Genomic DNA, 15,675 nt, shown 5'->3' on the forward strand with positions numbered 1-15,675 from the left:
AGCACATTGTTCTTGACCTCCAAACCCCACTTTGTTGAAGGATTTGGTAACAGTTTCAGGCATTATTTCCCTTACTGCCAAGCCAAGCCAATCCAATTTACTACATCCAAGACAGAAACTGACCATGCAAGAGCAAATGCACTTTCGGCTTCTTCAGCACTAAGAATAAGAGGCTGCATATATAATCACATACAATGTGAAATGAATGTGTAAATAACCCCCTGGTCCATGGGTTGTTTGAGATTGCTTGAACATGACAGGAACCGAGCCAGTTTCACATTTGATAACTTGACTTTCGGGTGGCAGGTTGCATTGTCTGTGAAAAGGAGAACTTGGAAATTTCCTTTTTTAAATGTGGCATTGAAAGAATTCCGCCATTCTTCCACAAGGCTGCTCACCATCTGCTCCTTGTTATTGCTTCACCATATGACTGGAAGCTTGCTGACATCTTTGTTTGTGAAACAATGCAGTTTTTCCACCTTTCCAATCACCAGTGGCTTCTACATTTTACCTAACTTGTTTCCACGCAGAAGTACAGTGAGTCTTTCCTTGGACATTTTTCTGCCAGTGCACTATTCGCCTTGAATTGGTAGAGATTTTGAAGGCAATGTGCAGGAAGCCACTCGTGTTTCATTGGCATTGAACACATCTTTCAGTTCACAATTCGCAGTTGGGTTGTACAGTACTATCTTCCATTCTGAAGCTACAATTTCCAGCACAACCTTAGCTTGTAAGTTTTTTGTCCGTGCACTTACAAACCATTCCCACACTATGTCGTTAATTTCTTTATTTCCTGTCTTTTTCACCTTTCTTTTCATTGCTCATTCCCTTTCGTTCATTCAGTTCATATCTTATCCTTATTTCTTAAAGTATCATAAATTGGTGTATTGCCGAAGTTAAAATGCAACATTTTTTTCACACAGAATGAGTTTGTCTATCTCGGTCACCTAGATTATCTTAATCTTTTTGTTAAGTGTTAGTGACACATGCACTATTAGTAAACTAAAACTGGCAGAAAATAAAGCAGGCAGCACATTTCTAGGGAATGCATGACTTCACCAGGTAAAACCATTGTTTAATGGAACTGCAGGTTCAAGCATAGTGTTCATAGTTGCTCAACAATGTCCTAGTATGCACCCATGCACATCAGTAATAATGGAAAATGAGAAACGCTGACAGAGTGCACACGAACAAATCATTTCCTTTGATATACCAACACTGTGTATCACTTGTTTGTTGTTATACTGAGCGGTGCAGTTTGGTGTCCACACCTTTTTTCTTGGTTTTGTGCCACTTAACAGCATTGTCAGGGCTGTATAGTCTTTGTGTTAAAAGTAGAGTACTTGTAGAGTTGTGAATAACTAATGTATATATGCATCTTCATAAAGACTGCTCCAAAACGTTTTGAGCGTGCAGCTGCATAAATTCAGCTTCTTCTTCTAATATTTCGGCTGAATACCGTCCAGCCATCTTCCGAGTGAGCCAAAGTATCTAACACTCCAGCACTTGCTCCATCCTTTTAAACTCGAGGACCAAACCACTGCGTATTTGCCCAAAGATACACAAGGCCCCAGAGACGTTGATAGGTGGCAAAGAGGTGTAACATATGCGTGGAAATTAAATCTATGGCTGCGCAGTTGATCCACACGGTGATATCGATGTGTCGTGGAGAGCTGCACCGTCATGACGGCTTTGTGATTGAATTACAGAAATTGCTGGATTCCATGATTTTTCAAAGCTGAAGTTGCTACCTCTATTAATTAAATTCCTCGCCAACCGAATTTCAATTGCTCCTTCCATTACAGAGTCCCAGAAAGATGAAGTTGAGGCTAAAATTTCGACATTATCGTACACCATATAGCCCTCAGTGTCAATACAGTGCTTCGCCGCCACAGATTTATTAGGTTGTAAGAGACGGGTGTACCTGCAGTGCTCTGTGCATCTCTCGTGGACTGTACGTGTTGTCTGTCTGATGTATGAATGGATGCAATCACAGGAGATTTTATAAACCCCAGGCTTCTGAAGCACCATATCATCTTTAACGGAACCCAGGAGTGCTACAGTCTTTGGTGGAGGGTGAAAAATCACTTTCACTTTGTGTTTCCTGGGAATTCATCCTATTTTTGGTGAAGGGCTTCCCACATATGGCAGGAAAGCCATGGATTTAAAACTTTCCGTGTCTTCTTCTGCTTTTCTTGTGCCCACTGTTGATTTCATTTGTAGTGCCTTACGTATCTGCTGTGGAGAGTACCTGTTGGCTTCAAAAACTCTTCTCAGGTGTAGAAGCTTGTCCTACAGACTGGTCTCGTCAGTAGTGATGTGTGCTCTGTGTACTAGAGTTCTGAGTACACTCATTGTCTGCAAAGGATGGTGGCAACTATTTGCACATAAATACAAATCTGTGTGGGTCGGTTTTCGGTACACTGCATGTCCCAAAGTGCCATCATCTTTGTGCCATACCAACACATCCAAAAATGGAAGGCATCCACCTTTTTCGATTTCCTTCATGAACTGAATTTGTCTGTGGATAGAATTCAAATGATTTAAAAATTCTTTTAGCTTGTCTTCACCATGGGGCCACACTAAAAACGTGTCAGCAACATACCTCCACTACACTAGGGTTTCAAGCTAGCAGATTACAGCACTTTCTCCTCGAAGTCGTCCATAAAAAGGTTGGCCACCAAGGGCGAGTTTAAAAGGATGGAGCAAGTGCTGGATCATTGGTCACCTTGGTTCTCTCTGAAGATGGCTGGACAGTATTCAGCTGAAATATTAGAAGAAGAAGAAGAAGAAGAAGAAGCTGAATTTATGTGGCTGCATGCCCAAAATTTTATGGAACAACTAACGTATACTTTAATACACTAGTACTGTACAAGTTCCTTTTCACATTATAAGATGAATTATTAATTAAGTCTTAAAATTTGCATTTCGGTAAGCATTCTATGTTGATCATTTTTTTAATGTGAAACAGGAACTGACAGAGATTGAGGCCAGGCGGATTGCAGGATCAGAGGATTTGTTGTATGGACCAGTGCATCTTCATAATTCAAAGTATCTGGTATTTGGGTGGGGTGGGGGGGATCTAAAAGGTGTTGGTTGTGCAATTTGTCTTTGTTATAATTAAACCATTAATCTAATGTTTAGGCAGTAGAGCAATGTAGAATTCCTTTAAACATTTTATTTCCAGATGGGATGCTTTCTCTGCATCTTGGGCTCAACTGTTGTTGTCATCCATTCTCCAAAAGAAGAAGAAATAGAAAATTTGGACGTCTTGAAGCAGAAACTATTAGATCCAGGTAGATAGGTCCATATAATAATTTATGTAGTTGTCTAGCCTGTACAGTTGTTTTTCTTCATGTATCTCCAATTTGTTGTAATGTTAACGAATAATCTTTGATATATTTAAAGCCCTATTTCACTTTGAGAACAAGATAATAAATTTGCTTAAAATGCTTTGCAGAAATGTTTTGGTTTAGTGTAGCTGACTGAAGATCTGAGATTAAAACTGAACACTTTCTGTGGAGGGACAAACACATAAAAAATCATGTTTCCAAGTTGTTCATCAGTTTTAGTCATGCTGGTGTATTATTTCAAATCAGTCTATGAATGGTCTGCTGTACACCTCTTTGGAAAGATTTCATTAACACTTTCAGGCATAATCTGTATGGGGAGTTAACAATACAATGGGACAGCATATTTCACTTTTAAGATTAGAAATAAATCACTTCGGGATCGGTTATTGGATATTAGATGTAAGTTACCAGAAATTTTTGAGATAAATAAATTGGTGCTTGAACAAGGCTGTTGGTTTTCTACTTAATGAAACTTTCAATGTAGAGTGAAGTCAAATGTAAAAGCTTTCGATAAGTATGACCATACTAAATCTGTCCAAAGCAAAAAAGTAAGAAATTTAACCGTGTTGTCATGGAGTACGTCTTTGCCATCAGTTGTTGGTGCAGCTAGGTACTTGAATGCTGCTGATGTGAATATCTTGTGCTTGTCGACATAAACTGTGGAATTTCTGTTGGAGCTGAAATGCTAAAAAATTCTGAGGTATATGCTATTCTCTTCAGATAGTTACAACTTTCTTCTGTAATTATTTTTAGTCTACAACTTTGCTGCCACCAGTTTGCAATAGGTGGCAGCAGAGGCAAGTTGGGTTGCTGGTGGAAGGTTGCATTATACATTAATCTTAGACATTTGTAAACATAACGCCATCAAAATATTAGTCGATTTGTGATTGCATCATAAAGTTATTCTCAATTGAATATGTCAGCTTACAAGCCCTATTCTTATTATTTGTGGATAGCTTTAATTTTGTGCTTTAATGTGAATAAACCTGTGGCTGAAGATCATAAAATGTTGCATAAGATCTATTGTGAGGCACTTATTAATGAAAGAATCTGCAGAGAATGGTCTAAATGCTTCAAGAATGGTGATTTTGATTTTAAGACCCATATGGCAGTAGAGAAGCTTTTCAAAGCTACTGAAACTGACGGAAACAATCACGGGATATCATTATCGAAAGCAATTGATGCATTTGAGCCTAACACTGAAAGACAAAGGGCCCAATACAGCAATAGATATGAAAAGGTGATTTTGCAGCATAGCTATGATTGACCCCATGTTGCAAAACCCATAAAAACATACTTAACACTGAAACGGGAAGTCCTACCACACCTGCTGTATTTTCCAGACATTGCTTGCTCTGGGTTCCATCTTTTTCAATAAGTGGTGCACAACCTGGCTGACCAGTACTTCTGGTCTTATGAACAAGTGCAAAACTGGTTTGCCTTATGGATCTCTCAGTTATTTCACCACAGGATTTGTATGCTGCTTGAAAAATGGAAGAACATAGTGGCAACTAATGGCCAATACTTTGAATTGTAAATTTTTTGTAAATTTTCACAATAGCCCTTGCACTTTGAGAAAAAACAAAAAATTGGAAGCAAAGTCATAGACCTAATATTTTTATGCAGTTAACCCACAACATACTAAAGATGGACATACGTCTCAAAAAAATACAGCTTTCCATTACATAAAACTATACTCTTCGGAGGGTTGACCAGAACTCGTGCCTTCAAATAATTCTCCTGTGTTCTTTCTTTTGAAGGACATAGGAAGATGTACTTCAGTGCACCTGTACACGGTTATAGTCATACTCTTTTCAAGCGAGATTATAGCAACATATATAGTGTTATTTTATCTGCACTAATTATCTTTGCATTTTTGGAGTATCAACAGGGAATATCCAAATGCTTAACTACTGCAGCAACTTAGTGAAATTGATGACATCAAATTTGTCACTATTAAGGGAACTTGAGCTTTCCATCCACGGAAACTTAACAATAGAACCTGTAGGTGTAATCTTCAGTCATTGTTCAAACAAGACTCATTTTCTTACCTGAATTTGCTGACTCAATACGACATTGACTGTCTATGAAGAAAACTCTCTGATATAGCTGTGAATGACTGAATACATTGCATAGAAAGTCAATGGAAAACCGTCTACTGTTCTTATATTTGCATTCTGTTGAAACAAGATTCTTGAGTTTCTCAGAGTCAACCTCCTCAATACACACTTTTCCCCACCTCTGCACAAAAGCTGAATTTACATTTTGAGAACTGACATAATTGTTACTGCAATTACTATATATTTGTTAATTAAATTTGAGAAAAGGAGCTGGCCAGTACTTCCATTCAGGAAGTGTAATTATCACTATGGCCAGTAGATACTTACAAATGCAAATGGACATCACTGCTAGCTTTTGGAACCACAGGTAGAAAAGAGGAAATATTTTGGTTACAGGATTGATGAGGAGAGAGGGGGTGTCATTTAGAATCTAGGCATTTTCATAGAAGAAAAAGCGTCGACGATCAAGAAATTGTCAGAGCATTGGAGGTCAAAGGTGGTAAGCACTGCGGTTCTAGTTCAAAGGTCATAGAATATGGTGATAGACTGAGTAGTAAAGATGGATATAGAAAAAAAGAAAATGGCAAGTGTGACGTCCCTTCCATCCTTCTTCACTTGCCGGAAGGAGATGCGACTCGTAACGATGTTTGTCCCCGTCGGTATGACGCGGAACAGCACCTGTAACTCTCGTAAGAACACAACTCCTCGCCTGGTTTAGAAATATTCTGTTATCTGTCTGCAACAGTCTTCTCAGCTTGTGCGAACTGGTAAACTGCAATTGTTTATTTTTATTTTTATGACTGGTTAGTTCTGTGATGAAATAAAATGTTGATTCTTGATTTCATCATTACGGTCGTTTTTCACATCATACGTAGCGAGGATGAAATTTTGCTGTCTACTATTCCTAGCTCACTTATTTGTTACATAGTTTAATTCTTAATTTCTTTGCGTGTTTTTGGGTACTTGCATTGTTTAATTCATAAATTTCGGGGGTATTACAGTATTTGAGAGTTGTAGCATCGCCTGTTAGTACCTGAATAGTGTAAATTCGCGTAGTCGTATGTCTTCTGTTTTTGTTTTGAATGGTCAGTGTTGGTTGGTCACAGCCAGTGTGCTCCCTGCCACCGTTGGATAAGCAGCTGCCGGCAGCAAGTCGTATACGCCTAGCTTACTTACTTGTTACATAGTTTAATATTTAATTTCTTTGCGTGTTTTTGGCTACTTGCATTGTTTAATTCATAAATTTCAGGCGTATTACAGTATTTGAGAGTTTTAGCATCACGTTTTAGTACCTGAATAGTGTAAATTCGCGTAGTCGTTTGTCTTCTGTTTTTGTTTTGAACGGCCAGTGTCGGTTGGTCACAGCCAGTGTGCTCCCTGCCGCTGTTGGATAAGCAGCTGCCAGCAGCAAGTCGTATACTCCTAACTCACTTATTTGTTACATAGTTTCGTATAGGAGGTGTAATTTCAAGTTTTTGTCACTGTAATCGTAAATTCAGACAGATTGTAGCGCAGTCGTTAGGCATTTGTACAGGTTAGTTCATACATTCTTTGCGTGTTGCCCTTGTGTTATTTAGGCACGGACTCGTGTTTCAGTAACTGTTGTTCAACATTGATTAGAATGGGCAGGGACTGTGATTGCTGTGTTCAGATGAGGGCTGAATTGGTATCCCTTCGCTCACAGCTGCAGGCGGTGCTGGTTTCGGTTGCGCAACTTGAGGCTGTTGCCAATGGGCACCACTGTGGGGAGCCGGACTTGGGTATCACGGGGATGTCAACCTCATCCCGTCTGTCCCCAGATCGGTCTGCCGCTGTGGTTGCCCCGGTTGCTGCCCGCAGTGGGGCTGAGCCCTCGCCTGTGGTTGATTGGGAGGTCGTCCCAAGGCATGGCAGGCAGCGAAAGACATCCCCAGAGGCTGATCAGAAAGCCTCCCCAGTGTGTCTGACAAACAGGTTTCAGGTACTGTCTCTGGCTGAGCCAGATGCAGCTGCCTGCCCTGTTTCAGAGGATGATTCTCAGCCTTCAAGGTCCGGGCAATCGTAGAGGGTGGGCTTATTGCTAGTTGGGAGCTCCAATGTTAGGCGCATAATGCGGCCCCTTAGGGATATGGCGGCTAAGGAGGGGAAGAAATCCAGTGTGCACTCCATGTGCATTCCGGGTGGAGTCATTCCTGATGTGGAAAGGGTCCTTCCGGATGCCATGAAGAGCACAGGGTGCAGCCAGCTGCAGGTGGTGGCACATGTCGGCACTAATGACGTGTGTCGCTTTGGATCTGAGGAAATTCTCTCTGGATTCCAGCGGCTATCTGATTTGGTGAAGGCTGCCGGTCTTGCTTACGAGATGAAGGCAGAGCTCACCATCTGCAGCATCGTTGACAGAACCGACTGCGGACCTTTGGTGCAGAGCCGGGTGGAGGGTCTGAATCAGAGGCTCAGACAGTTTTGCGACCGTGTTGGCTGCAGATTCCTTGACTTGCACCATAGGGTGGTGGGGTTTCGGGTTCCGCTGAATAGGTCAGGAGTTCACTACACTTAGCTGGCGGCTACACGGGTAGCGGAGGCTGTGTGGTGTGGACTGGGCGTTTTTTTAGGTTAGAAGGCCTCGGGAAAGTACGGGGTGGGCTGCAATCTCAAAGGGTGCTTGGCAAATACAGGATGTGCTTGGATCAAGGAACAGTCGGAATTGTAGTTGTAAATTGTTGTAGTTGTGCTGGGAAGTCCCTGAGCTTCAAGCGCTAATAGAAAGCACAGAAGCTGAAATCGTTATTGGTACAGAAAGCCGGCTAAAGCCTGAAATAGGTTCTGCAGAAATTTTTACGAAGTCTCAGATGGTGTTCAGGAAAGATAGATTAGGCAGAATTGGTGGTGGAGTGTTTGTGTCTGTCAGTAGTGGTTTATCTTGTAGTGAAGTCGAAGTAGATACTCCGTGCGAATTGGTATGGGTGGAGGTTATACTTAACAGCCGAACTAAGTTAATAATTGGCTCCTTCTACCGATCCCCAGACTCCGATGATATAGTTGCTGAACAGTTCAGAGAAAATTTGAGTCTCGTAACAAATAAATACCACACTCATACGGTTATAGTTGATGGGGACTTCAACCTTCCCTCGATATGTTGGCAAAAATACTTGTTCAAAACCGGTGGTAGGCAGAAAAGATCTTACGAGATTGTCCTAAATGCTTTCTCCGAAAATTATTTCGAGCAGTTAGTCCACGAACCCACGCGAATTGTAAATGGTTGCGAAAACACACTTGATCTCTTAGCCATAAATAATCCAGAGCTAAGAGAGAGCATCATGACTGATACAGGGATTAGTGATCACAAGGTCGTTGTAGCTAGGATCAATACTGTTTCTTCCAAATCCACCAGAAACAAACGCAAAATAATTTTATTTAAAAAAACAGATAAAGTGTCACTAGAAGCCTTCCTAAGACACAATCTCCATTCCTTCCGAATTGACTATGTAAATGTAGACGAGATGTGGCTCAAATTCAAAGATATAGTAGCAACAGCAATTGAGAGATTCATACCTCATAAATTGGTAAGAGATGGAACTGATCCCTCGTGGTACACAAAACAGGTCCGAACGCTGTTGCAGAGGCAACGGAAAAAGCATGCGAAGTTCAGAAGAACGCGAAATCCCGAAGATTGGCTAAAATTTACAGACGCGTGAAATTTGGCACGGACATCAATGCGAGATGACTTTAATAGGTTCCACAACGAAACATTGTCTCGAAATTTGGTAGAAAATCTGAAGAAATTCTGGTCATATGTAAAGTACACAAGCGGCAAGCTGCAGTCAATACTTTCGCTGTGCAGTGTCGATGGTACTGTTACCGGCGACTGTGCCGCTAAAGCGGAGTTATTGAACGCAGTTTTCTGAAATTCCTTCACCAGGGAAGATGAATGGAATATTCCAGAATTTGAAACACGAACAGCTGCTAGCATGAGTTTCTTAGAAGTAGATACCTTAGGGGTTGCGAAGCAACTCAAATCGCTTGATACTGGCAAGTCTTCAGGTCCAGATTGTATACCGATTAGGTTCCTTTCAGATTACGCTGATACAATAGCTCCCTACTTAGCAATCATATACAACCGCTCGCTCACCGATAGATCTGTACCTACTGATTGGAAAATTGCACAGGTCGCACCAGTGTTTAAGAAGGGTAGTAGGAGTAATCCATTGAACTACAGACCTATATCATTGACGTCAGTTTGCAGTAGGGTTTTGCAGCATATACTGTATTCAAACATTATGAGTCATCTCGAAGGGAACGATCTATTGATACGTAATCAGCATGGTTTCAGAAAACATCGTTCTTGTGCAATGCAGCTAGCTCTTTATTCGCTTGAAGTAATGGCCGCTATCGACAGGGGATCTCAAGTTGATTCCGTATTTCTAGATTTCCGGAAAGCTTTTGACACCGTTCCTCACAAGTGCCTTCTAATCAAGCTGCGGGCCTATGGGGTATCGTCTCAGTTGTGCGACTGGATTCGTGATTTCCTGTCAGGAAGGTTGCAGTTCGTAGTAATAGACGGCAAATCATTGAGTAAAACTGAAGTGATATCAGGTGTTGGAAGCGTCCTGGGACCTCTGCTGTTCCTGATCTATATAAATGACCTGGGTGACAATCTGAGCAGTTCTCTTAGGTTGTTCGCAGATGATGCTGTAATTTACCATCTAGTAAGGTCATTCGAAGACCAGTATCAGTTGCAAAGCGACTTAGAAAAGATTGCTGTATGGTGTGGCAGGTGGCAGTTGACGCTAAATAATGAAAAGTGTGAGGTGATCCACATGAGTTCCAAAAGAAATCCGTTGGAATTAGATTACTCGATAAATAGTACAATTCTCAAGACTGTCAATTCAACTAAGTACCTGGGTGTAAAAATTACGAACAACTTCAGTTGGAAAGACCACATAGATAATATTGAGGGGAAGGCAAGCCAAAGGTTGTGTTTCATTGGCAGGACACTTAGAAGATGCAACAAGTCCACTAAAGAGACAGCTTACAGTACACTCGTTCGTCCTCTGTTAGAATATTGCTGCGCGGTGTGGGATCCTTACCAGGTGGGATTGACAGAGGACATCGAAAGGGTGCAAAAAAAGGCAGCTCGTTTTGTATTATCACGTAATAGGGGAGAGAGTGTGGCAGATATGATACGCGAATTGGGATGGAAGTCATTAAAGCAAAGACGTTTTTCGTCGCGGCGAGATCTATTTACGAAATTTCAGTCACCAACTTTCTCTTCCGAATGTGAAAATATTTTGTTGAGTCCAACCTACATAGGTAGGAATGATCATCAAAATAAAATCAGAGAAATCAGAGCTTGAACAGAAAGGTTTAGGTGTTCGTTTTTCCTGCGCGCTGTTCGGGAGTGGAATGGTAGGGAGATAGTATGGTTGTGGTTCGATGAACCCTCTGCCAAGCACTTAAATGTGAATTGCAGAGTAATCGTGTAGATGTACACGTTGCTATGCCATTGCTACATCAAGTTATTGTCAACGGTCCGACGTAACTCCAGAGATATCTTATGTTCAAGTAAATGTTTTTTTAATACTCCGTAATACTGGTTTAAACTAATCACTTTTCACTGTCCATTAAACATGTACTCATTTAGTTACTTAAAATGTTGAAAGAGTCAATCAACTTGCATTAATACACATTGTATTGTCCATGTAATGAGTGAGGTGACACTTAAGATTTATCTTTTGACTCAGATTTTATTGTTCTTTCTGTAATTAATTGTTTGTCCCTACAACAAAGGCACACCAATATGTCATTCAAGATTAACTTTTGTTCAGTTCAGTAATCGTGACACTGACGACAACTTTTGACTAATTGGCATACTTGTCTTTCTTCGTGTCTTCGTTTTATTGAGCCCTACTCAAGACTACGAATTGTTTCTCTGTCGTTGATTCATTGGTGTCAAGGTTTGTAACTGTTCATCAGTACAAAAGCTAAGTCCGATAAACCAATATCACTCAATTGAAGTCTAACACTCATCTTAATATACCATCACGCTGAGAACGGTAAAGATTAACTTTCCTCAATCAAATAAATGAGCAATACTTCAGTCTCTATCTCATGAATTATCAAACTTCCAAAACTGAAACAATGTAATAGCGCTTGCATCCAGACAACTATCGCAAAAGTACTTTAGAGCGACTCAAGAGCAACTGACTGAACATTTCCATATCCAAGTTGGATTGTAGTTGCATTGAATTTCCTTTTCAATGCGGCTACAACTCTCTTCCATGGTAAATGTTATCTTTGACTGAATTACTTCGCCAGCCAATGTGGCCGAGCGGTTCTAGGCGCTTCAGTCTGGAACGGCATGACCACTACGGTCGCAGGTTCGAATCCTACCTCGGGCATGGATGTGTGTGATGTCCGTAGGTTAGTTAGGTTTTAGTAGTTCTAAGTTCTAGGGGACTGATGACTTCAGATGTTAAGTCCCATAGTGCTCAGAGCCATTTGAACCATTTTGAACTGGGTTACTTTATTTCATTCATATGGTTTTGAATTTATTCAATAGGTGTTTGATAAAGAATCTATGATAATCCTTTCCTGTTATCTCCCCTTTTTGTATGCTATTCTCAGTATTTGAATGATATAGGTGTTTATCAAAATATTACCAGTGTAGATTTTATCGTCAATAGTTGGTGCACTGTCAAGATGACTCACTTCCCTACTTTCAAGTTTCCACAAAGTTTGTTAATTGGGGTTTTTCTGTCCTTGGGGTGTTACACACACACACACACACACACACACACACACACACACACAAACAAATTTACAAGATTGAATTGCTGCATCATTCGGTACAATCATATGAACTTAAGATCCGTAACTTATAAAAATTCATCATTATTGTTCATTTTCCTTTCGTTGCATCGCCACACTGACTCTGCGTCTGCACCAGACCATGCGAGCTGCAAACATGGCCTGGTTCGAAGCCAGTTTCTTCTTCTCCTGCACCATGGCGATGCTGCCACAGCATCAAATCGTATAAGGCAGCGAGTACCATCTGATTACCTGTGCTCATCTGGTGACCTTCGTTGTCCGGTGGTTGCTCTCCCGGTAGACTGCACTAATAACTCAGTACAATCTGCCTTAAGATGGTCCGCATCACCACTGTCATTTAGTCTGTAACAATTAGCTCACTTCTCTCTTGTGCACATACATGATACTACATTTTCATTGTTTTCATCATGGCACATTGTTTCTGCCCTTAATTGATCATATTTGCATCTATTGTGGCTAATCTCTTGTCACTTCACACGTGTCCTAACGGTCTATTAACCAGTACAGCTTTTTAAACACTGTCACTATTTTATTAGTAATGTTCTATCATTGAAATGTGTTTCACCCTTTTCAAGTTTATTGTTTTATCTGTTTATATTTATTTTCCTTTACTCATCTCTTACCTTGTTTTTCTCAAAATAAGTGCTCTTTTACTTTTAAATCAATTTCCTTATTCTGGAATGACCATGACAAGATGTTTCAGTGTGTTTGCGTACTTTATATAAGTAGATGCCTCGTTTATTGCATAACATGATGAGGCACATTAGTAAAAGAATAACAAACAAACATTAATAATTAACTTAAAAGAGACATACTTAATTACTTAATAAACTTTTAACAAAAGCCGTCATGTTTCTCGATGGTTTATTAAACAAAACTTAATGAAACATGCTGTTGTTACTTAGTAAACTGTGAAACTCATCATCGTCTTTGATTACTTAAAATTTAACTTGATTATTACAAGAACTACTACTACTACTGACCTAGCTTCTTATCGAACTGACTTTTTGGAAGATTAGCTTTATGTTGTAATCTTAAATATACTTTATGTATAAACTTATCACGATCCTTTGTCTTATTACGTAAGCATGGTAACTTACCAAGTCACTCATTACTATGTTGCTTATTAAATAAAATCTCATTAGGTGAATAACCGTTTGACATACGTGGTAATTCATTATACATTTCTTCAAATTTTCCAATTAATTCTATCCATCTGTGATGTTGGTTACGCACATACGTTCTTATGGATCTGTTCAATTCTAAGAAGACTCTTTCTATGGACTTCCCTGATTGATTATAGCGGACAACGAATACATGAGGAATTCCCCATGTCTTCATTGTTTCGCACCACACTTTACTTCGAAAATACAATGCATTATCAGAAATTAGCATTGCAGGCTTCCCCACTTTAACTAAATAATCATCTATGATCCTTCTTAACATAGTTTTCACATTAGTTGATTGTAACACATACAATTTTACATATTTTGTGAAAAGATCATACATCGCAAATATATATTTAAAATTTCCTTTTGCTGCTGGGAATGGCCCACACGTATCACATGATATAATGCTTAGAGGTTTCCTAGGTATTATCGAATGCAACACATCTTTAACACAATAATTGACCGGCTTTGCCTTTTGACATATCCTACAGCTCTCGAGTATTTCTTAAGCTCTTTTTGGTAAATTTGGATAGAAACATAGTTGTTGTAATTTCTTTACACACTTACGAGCTTCGAAATGTCCCATCTCATATGTGTTAACCACAATACGGAATCAATACACCTTGAGGGTATGCATATCTTCCACTCATCCTTCTCAGTTTTACAATAAAACAATACGTCTTCATGCAATTGGTAATGACTATTAACTTTATCAATCGTTCCTGTTCTTAAATCACTTAGTATTTTTCTCCATTTACCAGTTACTTTCTGCATTTTGCAAACTCATTTCATTAACCTCTTTCCTATATGGAAGTGTTCCTAACATCATCACCTTAAAATCCATTAATCGCTCTTCTTCAACGTCTTCGATCTTGGTAGCTGGTAACCTCGACAATGCATCAGCGACAACATTCTCTCTCCCTTTGACATGCTTAACGGTTACGTCATATTCCTGTAATAATAAGGCCCAACACGTAAGTCGGCCGTTTAACATTCTACTCATAATGAAGAACGTCACTGCTTTATGGTCGCAATGTATCATTATCCGTTTACCATATACAAAATATCGGTATATTTTTTTAGTGCCTATATAATTGCTAATACTTCCAGCTCAGTAGTACTGTATGAGCGTTCACAACCTGCTAAGGTTCGACTAGCAAAGGCAATAATTTTTATAGTTTCTACTTTATCCTCATCGTCTATTTGGAATAATGTAGCACCTAGTACTGTTTCCGCTGCATCTGTTGCTATGAAAAAATCTTTATCCATCTGTGGATGATGCAACAACAGAGCATTTCTTAAAGCATTGCGAATCTCGTCAAAGGCTTTACTACAAGATTCTGCCCATTGCCACTATACATTTTTCCTCAACAATTGCAACAGACAGTCTTTATTTAATAACTGCTGAGATACAAACTTTCTGAAGAAAGATGCCAGACCTAAAAATGACTTAAGCTGTTTCTTATTTTGCAGATACGAACAATTTCTTATTGCATCCAACTTTTTAGGATTTGGAATAATTCCTTCAGAAGCTACAATAAGACCCAAGAATTCAATCTGATTTCTTCCAAATTTGGATTTTGCTAAATTAATCGTGACTCCATATTCTAGGAATTCTCAGATACACGATTCATTAGCTCAATATATTCTTCCCAGGTCTCTGTGGTGATCAGTAAGTTGTCAACATATACAGTGACCCACTCTAGTAACTCCGGACCGAGTATTGTATCTAAAACAGTTATAAAAACACCACCACTAATGTTCAGTCCAAACGGCATTACTTTAAATTGGTAACTATGTCCTAGGTAAATGAACGCCTTATACTTTCTTGATTCCTTAGATATTTTAGTTTGCCAATATGAGCTTCGGAGGGTAAGGGAGGTTAAAAACTTCACCCTGTGAAATTTCTGTAAAAGTTCTTCTAAATTCTCCGGGCGAGTCCTCACAGGCTTAATAATCTTATTAATATCATGAGCGTCTAAGACTTACCGAATGTCACCGTTTGGCTTAGTCACTGCCAATAATGGGCTTGAGTATTTGGACATGGAAGTCTCAATAATTCCCCAGTCTATCATCTTTTTGATCTCTTTAGTTACTCTTTTTGACTAAGGGACTGAATACATCGATTTACAAAAAGTCGAATGAGGGCATGTTTCGATACAATATTCAAAGTCCTTAATTACACCTGTTTTTTTAAATTATTAAATACAGGCAAAAGTAATTTGTAAGACTTCTCTCAATTCAGTTTGTTGTTGGGGCGATAAATATTCCGATTCTCGTACTTTT

At 39.5% G+C, this 15,675-nt stretch overlaps 1 protein-coding gene across 3 annotated transcripts in view; it reads left to right on the plus strand.

Moving 5' to 3' along the window:
• LOC124619551 (magnesium transporter NIPA2) overlaps positions 1-15,675 on the plus strand; it is a 51,066-nt gene that overhangs the window by 23,227 nt on the left and 12,164 nt on the right. For all 3 annotated transcript variants that reach the window (XM_047146021.1, XM_047146022.1, XM_047146024.1), the window contains exon 5: positions 3,188-3,296. In XM_047146021.1, the coding sequence (XP_047001977.1) occupies positions 3,188-3,296 (109 nt within the window). The remainder of the gene's footprint in view (positions 1-3,187; positions 3,297-15,675) is intronic.

Source organism: Schistocerca americana, chromosome 6, assembly GCF_021461395.2.
Source record: "Schistocerca americana isolate TAMUIC-IGC-003095 chromosome 6, iqSchAmer2.1, whole genome shotgun sequence".
Classification (NCBI taxonomy): Eukaryota; Metazoa; Arthropoda; class Insecta; order Orthoptera; family Acrididae; genus Schistocerca; species Schistocerca americana.